Source organism: Ziziphus jujuba, chromosome 10, assembly GCF_031755915.1.
Source record: "Ziziphus jujuba cultivar Dongzao chromosome 10, ASM3175591v1".
NCBI lineage: Eukaryota > Viridiplantae > Streptophyta > Magnoliopsida > Rosales > Rhamnaceae > Ziziphus > Ziziphus jujuba.
This window is the reverse complement of record NC_083388.1, coordinates 18,408,916-18,430,880: the sequence shown is the minus strand read 5'-3', so window position 1 is coordinate 18,430,880 and position 21,965 is coordinate 18,408,916. Positions and strand designations below refer to the sequence as shown.

At 35.2% G+C, this 21,965-nt stretch overlaps 4 protein-coding genes across 5 annotated transcripts; all 4 read left to right on the top strand.

The window, feature by feature from the left end:
- Positions 1–1,184: 1,184 nt before the first annotated feature.
- On the top strand, positions 1,185–6,256 carry LOC107411636 (F-box/LRR-repeat protein 3). The gene is made up of 8 exons (XM_016019253.4): positions 1,185–2,053; positions 3,062–3,187; positions 3,430–3,534; positions 3,620–4,013; positions 4,092–4,221; positions 4,719–5,013; positions 5,099–5,350; positions 5,548–6,256. The coding sequence occupies exons 1-8, from the start codon at positions 1,400–1,402 to the stop codon at positions 5,608–5,610; spliced, it is 2,019 nt and encodes a 672-aa protein (XP_015874739.1). The 5' UTR covers positions 1,185–1,399; the 3' UTR covers positions 5,611–6,256.
- A 3,890-nt stretch (positions 6,257–10,146) lies between these two features.
- LOC107411616 (WRKY transcription factor WRKY24) lies at positions 10,147–13,365 on the top strand. Its single transcript, XM_048468426.2, has 5 exons — positions 10,147–10,693; positions 10,970–11,167; positions 11,265–11,890; positions 12,019–12,180; positions 12,540–13,365. The coding sequence occupies exons 1-5, from the start codon at positions 10,361–10,363 to the stop codon at positions 12,997–12,999; spliced, it is 1,779 nt and encodes a 592-aa protein (XP_048324383.2). The 5' UTR covers positions 10,147–10,360; the 3' UTR covers positions 13,000–13,365.
- Positions 13,366–15,597: 2,232 nt separating this feature from the next.
- LOC107411635 (uncharacterized) lies at positions 15,598–18,037 on the top strand. The gene has a single exon (XM_048467939.2). It carries the CDS (start codon positions 16,011–16,013, stop codon positions 17,514–17,516), a length of 1,506 nt encoding a protein of 501 aa, XP_048323896.1. The 5' UTR covers positions 15,598–16,010; the 3' UTR covers positions 17,517–18,037.
- A 600-nt stretch (positions 18,038–18,637) lies between these two features.
- LOC112490750 (cation/H(+) antiporter 15) lies at positions 18,638–21,965 on the top strand. Of its 2 annotated transcripts, none has more exons than XM_025071226.3 (3): positions 18,638–19,376; positions 19,506–20,510; positions 20,600–21,965. In XM_025071226.3, exons 1-3 carry the CDS (start codon positions 19,113–19,115, stop codon positions 21,761–21,763), a joined length of 2,433 nt encoding a protein of 810 aa, XP_024926994.1. In that variant the 5' UTR covers positions 18,638–19,112; the 3' UTR covers positions 21,764–21,965. The 2 variants fall into 2 exon arrangements, with proteins under 2 accessions (XP_024926994.1, XP_024926995.1); XM_025071227.3 differs by having other exon boundaries at positions 19,111–19,376; positions 19,522–20,510.

Here is a 21,965-nt window from a genome sequence, read left to right as displayed (position 1 = left end):
TTTTAAATAATTAGGAAATGTGTACCTTCAACAACTCCAGGAGGCAATGCCCACGAAACCTACTTTTACGAAGGAGGGTCTCAACTCGCAACTCGCGTGGATGTTGAAATTCCACAGAATATAATAGAAGGTGGGGGAGTTGTATTGGAGCGTGGAGTACACGCGAGTTGAAAGAGCGTAGTGGATAAGGTAGACGTACGTAGGTGATGTATTTAAGGAGAGAGTTGATGAAAGCCGTACCATGTGCACTTGAATCTGTCCTTCCTCAAATGTGACTTCCCCCACATGAGATCGCCCCTCCTCTCGTCAACCGGCAGCCTCTTTTTCTCTTTATTATTATTATTATTTTTTTTCCTTTTTACCAATTATACCCCTCTCCTTCTTCTTTTATGACATTTTCAGTCATTGCAATTTTGTCTTTGCCAATTGACGTTCTTATCTATTTCAAAAAAAGAAATTGACGTTCTTATCAATCGAAAACACGAAAATACCCTCCTATGAAGAATTTGTAGACAACCTTCAAGGAAAGGACTAATACAGTTAAGAGATTCATACCAGCCCCTCTCAATATGATGAATTTCTAACGCAGGAATTTTATAGGATTCTAAATGAGGTTGTTGTTTTCTTTTTCTTTTTCTTTTTTTTTTTTTTGATACTAAATGTGGGCATGTTGTATTTAAGTTATTAAAATTATATATTAATTAGTAATTATCTTAAATTTGTTAATAATTAAATATCAAATAAATATATCAAGATGTATATATCTAAATATTTTAATTGTTAAATATAATATTATAAGTCATTATATTTTAATCTTCATATTTCTCTTTGAAGCATGATACAAATTTTGACTCAAAACAATTATCTAGATACATAGGAATTTAAAATAATAATCATCAATGTTAGGCACTTCCCTTATTCACTATCAATGAACCTGGCCTACAATTTTTTAGTAGAAATAGCTGTTAGCATTCAAATACATGTAGGTAGGACACAAAATTTTTAATTAATTTATAATATTAAAAAAATTTAAAAAAAGTTCAGTTGTCCTATAAATTTCAAAACTTATTTCTACAATATTACATGCATAAATATATAAGGCACAAGGACGATTTGGTCATTGCAAAACTCACCAATAGCAAAGTTCGGTTGACCAATCAATCGAATTTTTCAAATTAGATTCGATTAACGCACAATTACATGGAAGGCCAGCTTTGTAATTTCGCATACTCTCTGTTCTTCTTCTTCTTCTTCGTCTTCTTGTTCTTCTTCTTCTTCTCGTTCTACATAACTGAACTCCGCTGAAAACCACTCTTCCCTTAGAAATTCCCAAAACCCATTGCGGACAAAAGCACCATTGCAGACAAAAACCCCGCATATCCACTGCAGTCCAAAAAATATGAAAAAGCAACAAACTTTCCATCTCAACAACAAGGACATGGCAAACCCATTTGACATCTTCACCAACGAGATGATATTCACCATCCTCGATTATCTCAACGACGACCCTTTTTCCAAAAGGTCGTTCTCTCTGGTATGCAGGTCCTTCTACTTCATCGAGTCCCGCCACCGCACGTCCCTCAAACCTCTCCGCTCAGATCTCATTCCCAGGACTTTCCATCGCTATCCTTCCATCGCCAACCTCGACCTCTCTCTCTGTCCTCTCGTCGATGACAACGCCCTCACCTCGATTTCTTCCACGTGGAAATCCACGCTGCGCTCCGTCAATCTCTCGCGTTCTAAATCTTTCACCAGCATTGGTCTGTCGGCTTTGGCGTCGAATTGTTTGGGTTTGGTCGATATCGATTTGTCCAACGGTACGGAGCTGACAGACTCGGCGGCCAAAGTCATCGCCGAGGCTAAGAATCTTGAGAGGTTGTGGTTGGCGAGCTGTAAATCGATCACGGATATTGGGATTGGGTGTATAGCTGTTTCGTGCAAAAAGCTCAGGACCATTTGCCTTAGGTGGTGTCTGCGAGTCACTGATTTGGGAGTTGAATTGATTGCTATGAAATGCAAAGAGATCCGGAGTTTGGATCTCTCTTACCTACCGGTATGTATTTACTATTGTTTTTCATTTTTTTATGTTCCTCATGTTCTTTGTTTCACTTGCTCTGTGGTTTCTCTGTTTGATAGATTAGAAAGTTGAGGGGGGGAAAAAAGATATTGTTGTGCTGTTAAAGCAATTTAGAACTCCCTTGAGCCAATTTATATGACTGTGCTAGCTAAATAGTTGATGGATTAACCATAGACTAGTTATTGTAGTGGCTTTACCTGTTGCATTGAGTGGGTTCGGTTCTTAACTTTTGCTTTATTGAACTGATCTTTGCAACTTAATGTATTGATTTGTGAATTATTTTTTCACGAACTTTCCTAACATTCTTACATTAGAATGTGAAGTTGAGGTTTAAATCTGGGTTTAGACGACTGTAGTGTGTAAGAAACATGCTTTCTTGGAATTTAATGACTTCTTTTTTTTTTTCTTTTTTTTTTTGGGGGGGGGGGGGGGGGGGGACTTTATAAGTTTTACTTTTGTTTGCTCTTTGAGCATCGAATTCTTATGGTTGTGTTCAATAGTTGCGTGGCCTAATGTATTAGAGTTTTGATTTTGAAATGATTATATACTTTCAGTGGATTCTGTTGGTATATTTTGATCTGCCTTGGGTCGTAATAAACTAGCGTTATTGGATCATCCTAGGTGTTTGATAGTTATTTTAAAGAAAGCATTAATTTGAGTCTCATGAATCTAACATATTGCAAATTTTGCAAGTGACGAAAGGTTTGTTTATTTCAATGGAAAAACTTAATTTTAATTTCTTAAAGTTATAGATGATTATTTGATTATGCTATCTTCTTCGTAAGTTCATCACCATTTTCACGAATTTAAATTATGCTGAAAATAGGAATAGAGATTCCTGAAGCAAAGGCTTAATTAACTCATACAGGCATGAAAAGGCCACTTTTACATGTGCTCTGGACCTCCATTAGATCTAGACAGTCCAAGCATGTATATTGTATTTTTTTTACCTCTATTTCTAATAAATATGCTTTTGCACTTCAGATCACAGAGAAATGTCTTCTGCGTATACTGCAATTGCCACATCTTGAGGATTTGGTTCTTGAAGGATGCCTTGGAATTGATGACGATGGCCTTGCGACCCTCAAGCATGCCTCCAAGTCAATTAAGGTGCATCTTTTTCTTATTTAGAAAATGCTTAATTGTAATGCCTTTTTTTATTGAAAAAATTATGTTGTAAATTCCATCTCTTTTGACATAGACTTGAGACTTTATCCCATTTTATAAAATCCTTGCATGTTGAATTTCCAGGATCTGATCACTAATATGGGCAACATTCAATAGCCAAACTTATATATAAAATCTCTTTGTTAAACTACTAAAACCGATGTGCCCCCAAACAATTTTTGCAGATGCTTAATATGTCAAGATGTCAAAATGTCAGTCATGTGGGTTTGTCTTCTCTGACAAGTGGTGCTGAATCTCTACAGCAGCTTATTTTAGCATATGGTCCTGCAGTAAGTATGAGATTTCTACTGTGATTTCTTTAGTATGATTTGTATATTTTCCTTTGGCTCATTTTCATTTAAAATGTTTGTTTAGGTAACCGCTGATCTAGCAAAGTGTCTACATAACTTTGCTGGGTTACAGTCGATTAAACTAGATGGTTGTTCGGTTACTTGTTCTGGGATGAGAGCCATTGGAAACTGGAATTCTTCCCTCATAGAGCTTAGCTTATGTAAGTGCACAGGAGTTACAGATGAGTGTCTCTCTTTTCTTGTGCAATCGCATAAAGAACTGAGAAAGTTGGATATCACTTGCTGTCGGAAGATAACATGTGCTTCTATAGACAGCATAACAAGCTCATGCACCTCCCTTACTTCTCTTAAGATGGAGTCTTGTAGTATGGTTTCAAAAGATGCTTTTGTTTTGATTGGACAGCGTTGCCAATTGTTGGAGGAACTGGATGTCACAGACAATGAAATAGACGATGAAGGTTTAAATCTGAGCCCTAAACTTTCGTTTTGTATGAGAATGCTCTCTGTAGATGATTCATGTTGCTTTGTTTCTTTAGGTTTGAAGGCCATCTCAAGATGTTCCAGGCTTTGTAGTCTAAAGCTGGGAATTTGCATAAACACAACTGATGATGGACTTACTCATGTTGGGAGTGGCTGTTCAAAGCTCAAAGAGCTTGATTTATACAGGTATGTGGCTTTTGAAATTTTTACATCCAATATCCTTACATGTTAGAACTAAGTCAATTGCTATTGCATGTATTTGGTGTTCTTCTAGCCATTGTTTCCTTAATGGAATTATTTATCTTCTAGTGAAAAAGAGGGGTGAGGAGGGACGGGTAAAAAAATGAAAACTTGTTTCCAATATGAATCAGTTAGAATAATCTAGGAAAATGAAGTTAGATCTCATACTGCCACACCACCCTTCCATCCCTCAAACTACACATGTAACAGTTGTGCAGTCTGCACGTTAGACAGCGCTTCTATTTACATGAAGTGCTTTGCATTGTATTTTTTTCAAAGTAATCTTTTGATGCAAATTTTTCCACGGCCACAAACCATATTGATAGAAGCAGAGAGTTCCACTGAAGTCACATGGGAAAAGATGGTTTCTGATTCTTTCAAGTGGCTTTGAAACCTAGTCATGGTAGTTCAAAGTTTCTTCTCTAAAGAATTGCTTTTGGCAGGTCTCCAGGAATATCTGATACGGGCATTGCAGCAATTGCTCAGGGCTGTCCTGCTCTGGAGATTATTAACATTGCTTATAACAACAATATAACAGATTTATCATTGACATCCTTGTCCAATTGTTCGCGTCTAAAGGTGCTTGAAATTCGAGGATGCCCATGTGTCTCGTCGGTGGGTCTATCAACAATTGCTAAGGAATGTAAGGTGATAGAGGTAGTGGACATAAAAAAGTGCTATAATATCAATGACAATGCAATGCTTCCACTTGCTCAATTTTCCCAAAACCTCAAACAGGTACTTTTCCTTTCTACTCTACTTGCCTAGAATATTGAAGAGAGATACCATACTAAGAGAAGGTTTTTATTCTTCATTTTCACAGATAAATTTGTCATATTGTTCGGTCACAGACGTTGGGCTCTTATGTCTCTCCAGCATCAACCGTCTACGAAACATGACCATCCTGCACTTAGCTGGATTGACCCCAAATGGACTTGCTGCTGCCCTGTTAGCATGCGGAGGCTTAACAAAAGTGAAACTCCACACCTCCTTCAAACCATTACTTCCTCAACATATTTTCAGATACATGAAGGCTCGTGGTTGTGTGTTCCACTGGAGGAACAAAGCATTTCAGGTACTTGATCTTTTTCCCTTTTGTTACAGCTGTACCTTAATGTTGCTAATTCGTTTCTGAAAGTTTTAATTGTTGCATACGAAGTTTGCCTCCTGTATGAAATCAAGAGTTTATTGGGCTAAATCCTTGTATGTTTTTCCTTAAATTATAGTTAGCATGCAAGAAACCGATGCACTGAAGCAATATATGTTTTTCAGGTCGAAATAGATCCAAAGGGATGGCAGCTGCAGTCTGGAAGGTGTTCTGAAGCTGCTGAGTAGAGTAGAGTAGAGTATCGGGTGGTTCATGAATTTGTTATTCAAACAGTGAGCAAATATAGACTGTTCACTACATTTCCAAAGGGTGGGAGCTAAATCTTGGAAGGAATCCTACTCAAGTTCCATGGTCCAAGGGGGAAAAAATTTCAACTTATGGATGTTTATGGACACAAAGCAGTGCAACTTAGAGAGGGCAGATTGATTTAATACCAGAGAAAGCGTCAAAAGCAAGAAAAAAAGATTCTCAAATCTTGAAATGGACTAAAATTTCTTTACATTGTCTAGTCAAATGTTAACACATAACAACTCTGAAAGCAATGGAAATTGACCGTGATTTTTAAAATTTTGGTTACCCAGTTAACAAGATCTTCGCTATCATATCCCTTAAAGAAAGGATGACCACTTAGTCATTCTCAAGGGATTATGATAATGATAACTATGATCTGCTGGCTCAACTTAATGATTGGTTTAGTATAATGTAAAACTCATGCTTAATCTATTGCCTGTGCTAGAGTTGAAACAACAGAAAACAATTTCTCACTAGTTTATTATTATTCTTCTGTAGAAAGCAAAAGGCTTTGAAATATGGGTTTCTCATGTATCTGTATGTATATACATTGAAGTCTATGGTTTTTGTTGCTTTTTTCTATTTTTTCCTTTATTTATTTATTTTTATTTTTTTTACTCTGCGAAACAATCTTTGTATGGTTGACAGCTTGAATAAGACCTACATAGATGGATGGACCTGCATTTTTGGGAATAGTTTAGAAGGAAATAAACTCCACGCATGTTTGATTGATGTTCAATGGACCAGATTTGACCTTTTTTATGTTGTTTTGGTAAATTTTGGCCTTTTTTTGTTGATATCAAATAAAGATACTGTCTTCTTCGTAGATTTATTAATTAGAGAAATCCCAGCAACAAAATACTTATTAATTAATGTTATGTTTTGTTGTCGGAAAATGAAAGAAACCCGAGGCAAAAATCTCTTTTTTTTTTTTTTTTTTTTTTTTTTTTTTTTTTTTTTTTTAAACCTTTGACAATATGTACAATAAAAAGCTTCAGGCTTATTTCAGTCAAGCACAGCCATTTGAATGTAATATTGGCCTCAAAAGACCAGCATAGTCAAGCCCACTTCCAAAATGTAAACCCACTATACTTTTAAAGAAAGAAAGTAATTAAATTGAATCAAGCAGATAATTTGATTTCAGAGATTATACAGAAAAACCACCCAGGCATAGAAGTAACTGAAAAAAAACATACTCTTATATATAAATGTATATATATATATATATATATATAGAAAGTTAAGGAAAATTAAAATGGATAAAGAGAGAAACTTTTTGTATTATCAGTCAGACCATTCAAATATTTTGACTTTGAATTAATTTATATTCTAACATTTACCTTTGTGATCCATTAGTCAAAAGGTATAAATCTAAAAAGGAAAAACCAAACCCCATCTCCATCACCTACACCTTGCAATTGCGACTCTTTGTGCGAAGGAAGCAAACAGGAAGCACATATATCAACGTGTGCATGGCATTTGTTGTTATATAAATATATTAATTATCATGTGCATTTCTACAAATATTGCATATTGCGATATATATATATATATATATATATATTTATCTATAATAAATTGGAGTAAAAAAGGGGTGTAGTCCTGCGGTAAACCCATGGAAGACTACAAAGTCCCACCAACCCAATACAATAATACCATCCAAAACCCATGCATTCCCACAGGATGATAGGACTTGGTCATAACTCATATAGCTTTGTCTTTTAAGACCACATTGTTGCTATTCCATTCCATTACGTCAAAAATGGGTTTTAATATATTCCCTCCCACTCATGATAGGGAAACTTTGCAGACAATTTTTCTTGCAAAAATATATAGGATTTTAATTTCTTTTTTTTTTTTTTTGACTATAAATTTGAAGGTGTATTTTTATTATTAACCAATAAATATATATATATATATATATACATATAGAAAACTTTTATAGTACGAACCGTTCGAATGCAGATCACATTCAAAATTGATGTTTTTTTTAAAAAATCATCGATTTTGTTGTGTACATATATACAGCAAAATTAATATTTTTTTTTTAAAAAATATCGTTTTAAAATGCGGTTTACATGTAAACGATTGCACGTAAAATTATTCTATACGCGTGTGTGTGTGTGTGTATATATATATATATATATGTGTGTGTGTGTGTGTGTATGTGTGTGTGTGTGTGTGTGTGTGTGTGTGTGTATTGGATTATTAATTCATATATTAATTGAGTGGATTACTAGATCCATAGAACAAAACATATTTACTTCGTTAATGCTTCTAGAACTGACAGATAGATCGATCAATTAGGATAGACTATAACCTAAGCGATTAGACAAAAATTTTATATGCATTATTTGTACGTTTCTTACCAAAAGAAATTATAATCTGAAAAGATACATCTTTAACTTTTTTGAGATAGATATTAAATTAAAGTCTTTTTTTTTTTTAGGTCAACAAATTAGAGTACATTAAATATAACAAAATTTCTAACCCATTTAAAATGTTAGACTACAGAGAAATTGATTGGATTATTTTAAATTTTTATTATTTCAAATTTAAAATGATGCAGTGTAATCTTTTGCAGTTCAAAACGTCAAATGTTATAGTTTGGCTTTTTTGTTTTGTTTTTTTGTTTTTTTTTTCCCTTTTTTGGTTGAATTTTAATTTGGGTTGCATAAGTTACTACATACACAAATCAAAGCATGCTAGCTTCCCTTGGCTCATAACTAAAACGTCCCTAACTTCTCTTTCAATTCATAATCTAAAACAAAAATACAACTTGCTATAGAAAACATATATACAATATGGTGTAATTTCCAATGAAATTTGCGAAATTTTATAAAAAATGACTATTTTCCTTTTTCATTTTGGTTAACAATATATAAAAATAAAGGACTTATAGTTTGCGGTAGAAGATAAATGTGCCACATTTGCCACTTCTCCAGGATTGCATGGACAGAAGAGAATGCCCTTTTTAACACGTTATAAATCAGACCTTCTAGATGCAAGACTTTTTTAAGTCTCTCGCATATCTTTTTGCCACTTGCCATCTTTGTTTTTTCCTTTTCTTTTATATAATAATTATTATTTTATTTTATTTATTTTTACCCTGAAAACTTGCCAGCCTTTCAAGTTAAAAGGCCCAAACAGACACTCACAAAAAGACAGTATCTTAGGAAACTACCAAAACTTTGTAACAAGGACCTGACTTTATCCTAAATTACCAAAACCCCTTTCTAAAAGCTGCTTAGAAAACTTAATGCACCATCAAAATATGAATGGACAAGCTTCAGATTCCTTTCATGCTTTTAGGAATATCATATTGCCCTTTGCTTTTGTCTGCTTAGCTGTGGTCATTATTAATTACTATATGATTTATATTTAAAAAATAAAATAAAAAGTTGTTTTTTTTTCTTAATTTTTTTATTGTTTTAATAGTGAGATAAGCTTTTAAAAATATATTTTATTGTATGTGAACCTCAAAAGTCAAAATACATATTTTAGATTTGTTTATGTTAATTTCATGTCTCCCATATTTTGTACCAAAAGATTGTTAATTCCACTTTTCAAAATCCAAAATCCAAAAAGAAAAAAGTTTCTTACGAGAGAAACGAATATTTTGATTAGTAAAAAAAAAAAAAAAAATTTGATTAACTGTCTTTCAATGTGCGGCAGATTACTAACATTGGATGATAAGATTGATTAATGGTTTTTTAAAGTTTTGATAGGTGAACATATATTAATAAACTTTTTTCTCACTTTTGGTAGCTTATGCAACATCGTTAGAGGTAAACTATAGTCATGAATATTTTTGTACGTAACCTGATTTTATTGGATCAAAAACTCATTTATTTCCAAGATACATATTTTAGGTTAAAAAAATAATATCAATATTCGCATATGTTGTAAAATTTATACCAAACATACACAATTAAATTCTTAAATTTTAGATTATACATATTGCAAATAAAAAGTAGTTAAGGTTCTCAGTTATTATAATGTTCTGTTATGTACCTCTTAATTACATTAGAAAATAATTAAGAAGTTCCCCTGTGAGTCATAAAAATACTTGGACCATGCAACTGTCTCAACTCCAATTCAAACCCGGATCATATTTATTTTTTGTCATTATAATAATAAGAAATTAACGAAATAAAAATACGTTCAATAACGTAAAAATAAATATTAGCCGTCGCTTCCCTAATTGATGGCTAATTATTTGACAAACATGCCTTTCAAAGTCGTCGGAAAAAAAGAAAAAAGCAACCAAAAAAAAAAGAAAAAAAAAAGTCATTTGTATTTTTCCCTCCCAAAAAAAAAAAAAAAGGAGGAAAAATATCTCAGTGTTGGCCGCCAATCAGTCAAACCCACGAGTTTTGACCCAAAAAAAAAAAAAGAAAAAAAAAAGGAAAAACAAAATTTTTTCCTTGTAATAAACAGTGACAAAAAATTTTCTACGGTCAAACCTCCCACACATGAGAGCTTTCTGAGAAGCCTCCTCCCTCTCCAAGAAACCTTGTTCAATACGTGACTTTCTTCTTCTTCTCCACACCTTCCTCACTTTTCTACTTCACCTTTCATTTCCGATTCATATATTTCAGCATCTAGAGCTCTCTCTCTTTTTCTAATCCCGGACTCTTTTTGTTCTTTTTCATCTTTTTTTTTTTTTTTTTTTTTCTTTCTCTTATGGCCTCCTCTTCTGGTAGCTTAGACACCTCTGCAAATTCTCATCCAACCTTCACTTTCTCTACTAATCCTTTCATGACAACCTCTTTCTCTGAGCTCTTAGCCTCATCCGGCACCGATAACGACCCCACCACCATTGAAAACGCTCGCCGAGGACTATCGGATCGTGTTGAGGAGCGTACTGGTTGGGGTGTCCCCAAATTCAAGTCTCTTCCACCTCCTTCGCTTCCCATTTCTCCACCTTTTGTTTCTCCTTCATCCTACTTTTCCATCCCTCCTGGGTTAAGCCCAGCTGAACTCCTTGACTCCCCTGTTCTTCTAAATAGTTCTAGCGTAAGTGTATATATATATGTATATATTTATATATGCATATGTGTGTTTGATTTTTCTGTTTTATTACTCTATTGGGTTGAGAAAATTTCAGGGAAAGGTTTTGATTTTCGAGGGAAAGTTTGGAATTTTGAGTGTGACAAGCTTTTGGTTCTCTGTATCTGTTTGATTAAAGTCTCATCGAGTTTTGTTCTTCTTCTTTTTTTGGGTTCTGTTTACAATTGAGATTAATGGTTTTTTTTTTTTTTTTCTTTTTTTGATATTTGGTTTTCCGTTCAGGTTCTACCATCTCCAACTACAGGAACATTTGCAGCTCAGGCTGCCAACTGGAAGAGCAATTCTGGGAACAACCAGCAGAGTGTGAAACAGGAAGATAGAAACTACTCGGATTTCTCTTTCCAAGCCCAAACAGGGCCTCAAACAAGAACAAGCACATCATCATCTATGTTTCAATCTTCCAACACCGCAATTCGAACTGTAAGTCAATTGACTCAAAATTTCCCTTTTACTTTCCCATCTTGATTTGGTTTGTAAATTAACCATATCTGACTAACTTTGTTCGTTTTCTCTTCAGGGACAACAACAGGCATGGAATAGTTTCCAGGAACCCACCAAGCAAGAAGATATTTCCTCAGGAAAAATTATGGTTAAAAATGAATTCGGTTCTGTCCAGGGTTTCTCTTCTGAAGGTGGTTCAATCCGGAATAGCGTCCAGACAAACGGGGGTTTTCAATCAGAATATAACAATTATCCCCAGCAGACTCAGACCTTAAGCAAGAGATCAGACGATGGCTATAACTGGAGGAAATATGGTCAAAAACAAGTGAAAGGAAGCGAAAATCCGAGAAGTTATTACAAGTGTACATTCCCCAATTGCCCAACTAAGAAGAAGGTTGAGAGGTCTTTGGATGGTCAAATCACTGAGATAGTCTATAAAGGTAGCCATAACCATCCCAAGCCTCAGTCTACCAGAAGGTCCTCATCATCTTCTTGTCATGCAATTCAGGCTTCCAATCCAACTAACTCAGAAATCCCACATCACTCTTACATCACACAGAGTAATGGACAGACGGATTCTGCTGCTACACCAGAGAATTCTTCCATATCTATGGGGGATGATGATTTTGAGCAGAGCTCTCAGAAGAGCAAATCAGGAGGAGGAGATGACTTTGATGAAGATGAACCAGATGCCAAAAGATGGTAATTTGGATTAATTAATTCGTATATAATTGACTTTTTGTTTTTTGTTATATTCATATGTGGGGGCATTTTTCATCAAAATTCTTTGGTGGGTTCTCTCTAATTATGTCTTTGCAATGATTTTCCAGGAAAAAGGAGGGTGAAAATGAAGGTATTTCTGCACCTGGTAGTAGAACAGTGAGAGAACCCAGAGTCGTAGTTCAAACGACAAGTGATATTGATATTCTCGATGATGGGTACAGGTGGAGAAAATATGGCCAGAAAGTAGTCAAGGGAAATCCAAATCCAAGGTAAAAAAAAAAAAAAAAATGTTCAGATATACTTTATATAACTTTAAAACAGTTTTATCTATCAAATTAAACTCTCATATATGCTTGTTTCTCAGATTCCATTTCTAGTTGATTCTTCTAGTTTATTCGGATATGCTTTTCGTGGGAAACACATTATTGATTCTAGCACTAAATTTATAATATACCTCACAAAGTGGATATTGCTATCCATACATGTATATATATATATATATATATATATATGCTCCTGTCCTTTAGATAAGTGTTATTTCTGGTCACAAAAGACAAAAAGTTTCTTCATTTAGTGAATCATTTTTGGAATAGTTTCTCCATTCTGAAAGTGGTATAAAATCTTGCAGGAGTTACTATAAGTGCACAAGTCCAGGTTGTCCAGTGAGAAAGCACGTTGAGCGAGCTTCTCATGATCTTAGAGCCGTGATTACAACCTATGAAGGTAAACACAACCATGATGTTCCTGCAGCTCGTGGCAGTGGCAGCCATTCTGTGAATAGGTCTTTGCCAAACAACAACAATAACAATGCAGCTCCGGCGGCGATAAGGCCTTCGGCTGTTGCTCACCAGAATGCTAACATCCATTCTGCTAGTAACCCTCTTCAGAATTTTAGGCTACCAGCTTCAGAGGGCCAAGCACCTTTCACTTTGGAGATGCTTCAGAGCCCTGGGAGTTTTGGGTTTGCAGGTTTTGGGAACTCCATGAGTTCCTACATGAACCAGTCACAAATCACAGACAATGGGTATTCAAAAACCAAAGAAGAACCCAGGGACGACAACGTTTTTCTTGAATCTTTGCTTTGCTGAAAAATTTGCATATATGATGCAGAATCTTGGAAAGGTTTCAGGGAAGGTATTTGGAAGAATTAGGGTGAAAAACAAAATTAAGCAGCTCAGGTTCTCATTTGATTTATTGCATTTTTCTTTTATTTGGTGTTGTATATGTTTTTTTTGTTTTTTTGTTTTTCCTCTTTTATTCTACAGGGATTTGTTTCTGTATATTCAAATGTTGTATGGTATACAAGGGGGTTTCCATAACTTATTTTTTGATTGTTTTGAGGCATTTCTTGGGTACAGAGGAAGAGCCTCAAATCAATTTTTTTGTATCACACATATAGTGATTATTATTTTCGGTTGGTTAGTGAAAGTAAAGGGAAAAAGAAGTTTCTAGTAGTTTCTTGGGGCAACCAAAATTCCAAAAGAACATTCATCTCTTTCTTCTTTTTGCTTTCTTTTTTTTTTTTTTTTTTTTTTTTTGGCTGAAAATTTAACAAGAAGCTTTAAGGCTTTCCAAAGAAGGTTATTAAAAAGTTAGTATGCTTCAAGCTTGGACTCAAAAAACTCAAAAAGGCAGTCATATACTCTCATTTTCGGTTACAAAAACTTCAAACACATTGAAAAGGCTTTACAAGGAATGGGGTAGTGAGACCGATATACACATGTTTGATGTTAGATTGATGTTCCATCGTCAGTAATAATAGTTAAGTATAGTTTTAATAAACGATAAATAGTAATAATAATAATGATAATAAATGAAGGATTGAACGAGTCAAAGATGTGGTGCTGCGGATTACTTGCCTCGCAAGTTGGTCAAAGTCAACTTGTATTATATATTCCGAGCTCGGAGCATTCTGGGTTGCTGCTTGATTAGATACCGAAGTGGGTCCATCTCTATCCAGAGCATAAAATGACTGAATTATCCTTTGTCGGCATTCATTGTATCTGATAAATTAAAAGGAAAGAGAAAAGAGGGGGGTGGGGGTGGGATAAGACTTATGAAACACCAACAATTACGTAACGAACACGGTGCATTAAAAAAGGAGTATGGCGGCAAATAGAAAACCCTCGTGGCCTGTGGCTCACCCACCCACCCACCGACCAACCAAAAACCAATATGCCTAGTGCGCCCTTTTCACTTCTAATACGCCTCTTGCTTCTCTTTTCTGCTCTTCTCTCTTAATTTTATCCCCTTTTTTATTATTATATTTTCATTTTAATTATCTCTTAGTTAATTTGTTTAACTAATAACATATAGTATCATCTAATAAAGTGTTTGCTTTTTGTTTTTAGTTTTTCATCTTTTTCTTACAATTGTGTTTTCACTCCCCTTATCTAACTCTGATTAAAAGTACTTCCTCTTTTTCTTTTTTCTTTTTTAAGTTGAAAGTTGTTAAGAGTACCTCTTTTCGTAATGAGAGACCAAAATTACTTTGCCTGTCAAAAAACAATACGTACAAAATGTTTATGATATACAGAAAAAATACAAATTATGGTCTATCTTATAAAACCGTTCTACAAAACTCTCATCTTCTTATAAAATTAAAATGAGTATACCAAATTTACATGTAACCCGAAAGGGACACCCAGATGATGATTAATTACTTTTTTTTTTTTCTTTTTCTAAAAGCATTAGTGAAAGTTATTTATTTAAATACAATGACCCAAATATTAAGCACCATGAGTTTCATATACACGATAACCGTCTTAGATTTTTGAATTAAGTAGAGACATGAAAATAATTTTAAAATGCTGTATGGCATCCTTTGCAAAGCTTGTTACGTCATTTTAGGAGTACAAACTAAAATAATAAATGATATTTTTTAATCTAGAAGAGAACAATAAGTTATTATTTATTGGACCACTATGTCTTATTGTTTTATAGTCAATTTTTTCAAATTGTATTTGAATAAATTAAATGACAAATATTAAATTTTTCTTAGAAAACTTAGTACTTAAGTTGGCATATTATAATTTATAAGCCAATCAAATGGATGGACTCCCGTGTGTGCAACAAACAACTCACATCGATTAGCTAGCAAACAATAAACTCTTAACAACTCAGATCTAATCAATTACCTCATCCGCATATTCTTTTTTTGCAACTTCATGCCTCTTTAACTCTATCAAAATATATAAATCAAGTAAATCTTCATATATCTTGCTTTTTGTGGCTAGAAAAACATTGATGATTAATTTTTAATTTGATTTCAATTAAGTTTTAATTAAACTCATTAAATTGATTTAGTAGAATGACTGTACTTTTCATTAAAAAAAACATAATAATAGTAAAAAACCATAAATAAATAAATAATCACAAGGCATTAAAAAAATATATATATTAACGGTATATCTCGTATGTATATCTATATATATTTTTTATTTTGCAATGAATACTATTACTGTATATTTGAAAACCAAGGCAGTATATTCGAAAACTTATGATAAACTAATTTAAGAGGTGGGCTTTATAATATCAAGTTTATTATTATTATTATTATTTCTTTAATGGTGTTTGACAAATATTATTTTAATCATGAGCTAATTATCCTTGGATATATTTCACGTTGTAATTTAAAAGATAATTTTCAAAAAAAGTAAAATATAACTTGTACTGTATATATATATATATATATATATAACTCCAATTTTGCATCCTTTATATAATTCTACCCAAAAACAAAAAGAGGAAAAAAGCACAAAAAAAGAAACAACATAACGGCTATATCTAAATGTCTTTATCAGCATCAAGAACTTTGAGATACAACACCCCGCCACGTAGGCAAGACAACACGGCCACAGTTCCTTCCTTCCGACCCTAGTTTCTAGAAACAGGGAAACTCATAGGTCCAAAATATTATTACTTTCCGATTTTACCCTCTGAGTGTCCGTTTATTTGCAAATCATACCCTCTTATTCTCACTCCCTTGTACCGCGTATTCTCTCGTTTCTTCTACTCTGCTTCTCAATTCTTTATTAATTCTTTAATTGTTTAATTTTTTCTTTTTCTTTTTCTTTTTGAATCCACAAAATAAGTAATCATGGAGCTTCCCGCAATGAATAACAACCTCCTTAGAAACATTCTCGTGCGTCTCCTTTCCTTTGGTGTCCTACTCCTGGCCGTTAGATTCGCATACTTGGTCACACTTGCCGGTGGATCGTGCGGCTTCGAAGACTTCTGCTTTTTCCCCGATAACATTCTGCTCCGCAGCGGCGCCACCGTACGGACCCGACCCTTCTCCATTGTCTCAGGCGGAGGCGATTCTCAACTCCGAGATATCTGGACGACCAAGAAATGGCGCAGAACAGTGGACTACTACTCCTCCATCTTCCAAGATTTCGTCGCCGAGGGCTTTCTCTCTCCCGATTCGAAAGCCCTCTGCGTCGATACCCTCGCCGGCGAGGACGTGTTCGCTCTGAAAGAGATCGGCGTCGTCGACTCCGTAGGAATTTCCAAGAAGGCCACTCCGCCGTTGATTGTCACCGGAGAATCTCACCGCCTGCCATTTAATTCGAACACCTTCGATTTCGTATTCGCCGGCAATGGCAGCCTAGACCGATCGGGTCGACCCGTGGATTTTGCATCCGAGGTGGGTCGGACTTTGAAACCGGGCGGGTTCTTTATCGTCCACACAGTGGCTAAAGATTCGTATAGCTTCATTTCTTTTCTTGAATTGTTCAACTGCTGTACATTGATTCGGTCCCACGAAATCGACGGAATAGATTTCCCGACGGTTCGCGAAATCGTAATGAAGAAAGAGATTGACATCCTCAAGGGTAGAAAATCAATCCCCGGTGACAAATGCTCGTTTCCGGGTTATAAACCAGAAATAATCCGAAATGCCGAGCCGATTATCCAACAAGAACCATTGAAGCCATGGATAACATTGAAAAGGAACATAAAGAACGTAAAGTACTTAACTTCAATGGTGGATATTAGCTTCAAGCAGAGGTATATTTACATCGACATTGGAGCTCGTAGTTATGGTTCAAGCATTGGAAGCTGGTTTAAAAAACAGTATCCAAAACAGAACAAGACCTTCGAAATCTATGCAATCGAAGCGGACAAAGTTTTCCATGAACAATATAAAACCAAGAAAGGAATTGTTCTTTTGCCTTTCGCTGCATGGGTGAGAAATGAGACTCTGTTCTTCGAAATTACGAGAGACCCAAGCAAGAAAACTATGGAGAAAGGCAGAGGAATGGGAAGGATTCAACCGGCGAGTTCTTCGGCGAGTTATATGGGCGACGTGGATAAGATTCAGGGGTTTGATTTCGCTGAATGGTTGAAGAAAACGGTGTCGGATAGAGACTTTGTGGTGGTGAAGATGGATGTGGAAGGGACTGAGTTCCATTTGATTCCGAGGTTGATTGAAACTGGAGCCATCTGTTTGATCGATGAGATTTTTCTTGAATGCCATTATAATCGATGGCAGAGATGTTGTCCGGGACAGAGGAGTATGAAGTATCAGAAAACGTATGGGCAATGCTTGGAGCTTTTTACTTCGCTTAGAGAGCGTGGAGTTCTTGTACATCAATGGTGGTGATCTGGTAACAGGACTAAACAGTAGAATTATCTCCAACATTCCTTATTCAAATTCTTTTTATTTTTATTTTTATTATTTTTTTATTTTAATCGTCATAGGCATAGCTTATTCTTTGTAGTCACACAAAGTTGTATACTTTTTTCGCTTTTTTGGGTTTCCTCATTCTTTTATTTGTTCAAATTTTAGTGAAGGAAAATTTAATGAAACATTTGATTCCTTCATTTCTTTCATTTTAGTTCTTTGAAACTTTGCTTTAGTTATGTGTCTTATTAGATTGTACGTATAATTTTTTTCTTGATTAATATAGTTCTTATGTCTAATTGTATATGTAGAATTATGTTTGATCTAATGTAAAGGTGAAAATTTATGCTAAAAGTTAAAAGTCATGTTTAGCTCGTTTTAGTTTCCATTACCTGCAGTGCACTGCACTTCATTTTTCAATAAACTCATAATGAATTTTAATTGAATTTTGAGACTCCGAACTCTTATCATAAAGAGTTTGTATAATTAAAACATCTGCAACTCAATGGTTCAGTTTGGGTTTCATTGGTTAACGGAGATGACTATTGACTATCTTATAGAATTTGTTTACAATTTGGTGATTGAGGGTAGTTAAAGACTAAAATCTATACGTATTTTTGGTTTATCTAATTGTTATAAATGACCCAAAAAAGATAAATAAAATAAAATAAAGGAGAAAAGTTTTGTATGTTTGTGATTGCTTTTGGAGTATTTATCTGATAATGAGTTTTGTCAGGATAGAGTTTAGGTTTGGATAAGGTGTTTAATGGAACGGTTGTACGACGTAGCCAGCACATCTTATGTGGTGTCACAATCTGGTTATAGAATTCACCAAAAAACAACAATCTGGTTATGGTGCCACGTAGTCATGTGCAATGTGCTCTTTCACCTAACAATACAATAATCGCCCAATTATTCCCAGAAAGGAGAGAAAAGCCAAAGATTACGTGTAGTATACTTATCCTAATTCCTAATCCTAAATTGAAAGTGCTATCCGGATTTTGGTTTCTTTGGGGTGGTTAGTCTGTGAAGTAGTCAGATAATAAAATGATTTGATACAGATATATACCCTTCTTAGTTCCAAATCAAAAATATTCCAAGCTGATTACAAATCAATGTGTTGATGAAACTTTTTAACTCCAGAATACAGAACCAAGAAAAAAGAAGCAACTTCTTTTTATGCATTATCTTACCATATCATGGTTTAATGAATCTGACATTGGTTACCCAAATGCATGGAATTCACCTCTATATTAAAAAACTAAAACGATTATTAAAAAAAATAAAATAAAAAAAATGAATGGTCCATTTATGGAATGGATGAGAAACAAGTGACCAATATGTCGTTGTGAAGTTTAAATTAATGGTCAAAGCTTTAAACGTATAAGGTGGAACTATTACCGCCAATTTCTCTCTTCTATGGTCAATATGTCAAAGCTTCCTTGCATTATGCTTCATCGTCCTGTTTCTTTCCGGTGCTACTACTCAAATTTCATTAACCAAAAAAATAAAAAATAAAAATAAAAAACTATTTTTTCTTTTTCTTTCTTTCTCTCTCTATCTCATGCTGCATGCATGGAAACAAGGAGGGTCGGGGAACATAGACAGGATTCGGAGAAACTTGGTGGCAATGGGCCGACATTTGTGGTGGATGAGAACTCCTACATTTGCCATAGATTTGGTCAGGTCAACTCCGGCGGACTATGGTATGGAGACAACCCTCTCGACTTCTCTCTTCCATTGTTCTTGTTGCAGCTTTCCCTCATTTTCGTTTTCTCACGCTCCATCGCCTTGCTCCTCAAGCCTTTTGGCCAACCTTCCATTGTCCCAAAGATTCTTGTAAGTTCTTTCTTTGTCATGACTGCTCTTTCATATACAATCTCATATATATATATATATATATAGAAACAGAAAATATGTAGTTTTTACATCTAATATATTGTGTTCTTGATGATTTACGTTCACCAGGGTGGTATTGTTTTAGGTCCTTCGGTTCTTGGGCGGGACTCAACATTTGCATCCAAAGTTTTCCCACCAAAAGGGAGAACTTTCCTTGAGACCTTATCGGTTTTCGGTTTCATGCTCTGTATCTTTCTGATTGGGGTGAAGATGGACCCCAACATTATTCTCAAATCAGGAAAGAAACCAGTGGCTATAGGAAGCTTAGCCGTGCTCCTTCCTTATGCAATGTCCGGATTACTTGCGATTGTCCTCAAGAGTTGTCTTTCACTGGATCCTGATCTTTCCAGTGTTCTTCAATATGTGGTTACAATACAGTCCATGACAGCTTTCCCCAATGTTGCTTGTTTTCTGGACGAGCTCAGCATCCTTAATTCGGAAATTGGACGAATAGCATCTTCTTCTTCGGTTGTATCCGATGCCTGCCATTTTTGCATTGTCACTATCAAGTATTTTACATATTTAGCAACAGAAAGGTCTGTAAGGTCGTCAGTTGGATCTTTCTTCTCCCTTTGTTTCCTTTTTGCATTCATTTTCTTTGGAGTCCGTCCAGCAGCAATGTGGGCAGTTAGACAAACACCTGAAGGTCAACCTGTGAAAGAGATATATATTTTTGCTATAATAATAGTGGTACTGGTATGTGGGTTTGTTGGTGAAGTTATTGGTCTAAATGCTTTTGCTGCATCTTTCCTATTGGGATTGGTCATTCCAGATGGCCATCCTCTAGGAGCTGCTCTGGTTGAGAGACTTGATTGCTTCGTTTCTGTATTGCTCATGCCTATCTTTTTCACCATGTGTGGATTAAGGATGGATGTTTTTGCCATACAGCACTTAAAAACTGTGGCTATTATTGAGTTGATTGTTTTTGTTGCTATTTTTTGGAAGATTATAGGAACAATTGTGCCACCCCTCGTCTGTAGAATGCCGGTACGAGATGCTTTTTCTCTTGGTCTTATCATGAACACCAAAGGGATTGTTGAACTTTCCATGTTGTTTTTCTGGAAGTCGAAAAATGTAAGACCAACCACCATTTTTTTTTTTTCTCCGTAGATTTTCTTTTTTACCTGCTTTGCTAATAGAGGTAATTATATATTGATTTACAGAGGATGAACGAAGAATGCTTCAGCATTTTGATCATAACTGTGGTGTTTGTGATGGTAATTCTTGCTCCTCTTGTTAGAGTCCTGTATGATCCTTCAAAGCGGTTCCTTGCTTACAAAAGGAGGACTATTATGCACCATGCCAAGAATGAAGAACTGAGAATACTCGTTTGCATTCACAGACAGGACAATGTCCCACCGAGTTTGGACCTCCTTGCAGCCACAAATCCCACCGAGATGAGCCCTATTAATTTGGTTGTTCTTCACCTTGTTAAGCTTGTGGGACGCTCGTCTTCCTTACTTGTTCCCTACGTTCCGCGCGAAAAGTCTTCACAATATCCAACTCAATCTGAAAGGATATTCAATGCATTCAGAAAACTTGAACAGAATTACAGTGGCCAAGTAATAGTACATTGCTTTAAAGGCATTTCCCCTTACCCGACAATGCACAACGATGTATGTTCCTTGGCTCTTGAAAAGAGATCAACCTTAATTATAATTCCTTTTATCAAGCGATTTACAACTGCAGGAAAAGTAGAATCATGTTATGCTTTTAGGCACCTTAACGAGAATGTTCTTGATAAGGCTCCTTGCTCTGTTGGTGTTCTTGTCGACCAAGGGAATCCGAGGACATTTCTAACAAGTCATAAACAATCATCGCTTTATCGTGTGGTTGTGCTATTCCTTGGGGGAGCAGACGATCGAGAAGCAGCAGCATATGCTGGACGAATGTCGGGACATCCTAAAGTTCATATCACTCTGATTGTTTTCTCTTCTTCAACACAGATTGTGGAAGGTACAGAAAGAAGCAAAGCACTTGATACTGAAACCTTGACTAAATTTAGGCTAAATGCCTTCCGCAATGAGCGAGTTTGTTGTAAAGAACAAACAGTAAGCGATGCAAATGGCTTGCTTTCGGTGCTTAAAACATTGGATAGCGGTTATGAACTTGTTATGGTGGGGAGAAATCATGGGAGTTCAAGGTTAATGTTTGAACTTAGGAAAGGGAGGTTGGAAGGAGAACTTGGTACAATAGGAGAGATACTCGTCACCACCGAAATTAGAGGTGGTGCCTCAGTTTTGGTAGTGCAACAACAGACAAGGTTTTGGGGGTTGCGTGACCCGGAAGAATCAACACATTTGAGAAAAGTAGATATAGGCTTTTAGTATTTTTTTTATTTTTTTTTTCCCCTTCTCTGTCAGTGCCATAATTGTAATGTGTACAGAGTTAGTGTATCATCAAACTTACAACAACTACAATTCCAAATTTGGTTTATACAATTCTCTTTAGGTTTTTGCTTTTTGTGGTTTAATTGTATTCAACAATACAACTAATTAGACAGGCAATTTTAATATGTGAATCTTTTTC

Coding starts and splice junctions, on each gene's coding strand:
- LOC107411636 (XM_016019253.4), top strand. CDS start 1,400: ATGAAAAAGCAACAAACTTTCCATCTCAACAACAAGGACATGGCAAAC. Junction 3,188..3,429: donor ATGCCTCCAAGTCAATTAAG/GTGCATCTTTTT, acceptor CAATTTTTGCAG/ATGCTTAATATGTCAAGATG. Junction 5,351..5,547: donor GGAGGAACAAAGCATTTCAG/GTACTTGATCTT, acceptor TATGTTTTTCAG/GTCGAAATAGATCCAAAGGG.
- LOC112490750 (XM_025071226.3), top strand. CDS start 19,113: ATGGAAACAAGGAGGGTCGGGGAACATAGACAGGATTCGGAGAAACTT. Junction 19,377..19,505: donor CCATTGTCCCAAAGATTCTT/GTAAGTTCTTTC, acceptor TACGTTCACCAG/GGTGGTATTGTTTTAGGTCC. Junction 20,511..20,599: donor TTTTCTGGAAGTCGAAAAAT/GTAAGACCAACC, acceptor ATTGATTTACAG/AGGATGAACGAAGAATGCTT.
- LOC107411616 (XM_048468426.2), top strand. CDS start 10,361: ATGGCCTCCTCTTCTGGTAGCTTAGACACCTCTGCAAATTCTCATCCA. Junction 11,891..12,018: donor GAACCAGATGCCAAAAGATG/GTAATTTGGATT, acceptor ATGATTTTCCAG/GAAAAAGGAGGGTGAAAATG. Junction 12,181..12,539: donor AAGGGAAATCCAAATCCAAG/GTAAAAAAAAAA, acceptor AAAATCTTGCAG/GAGTTACTATAAGTGCACAA.
- LOC107411635 (XM_048467939.2), top strand. CDS start 16,011: ATGGAGCTTCCCGCAATGAATAACAACCTCCTTAGAAACATTCTCGTG.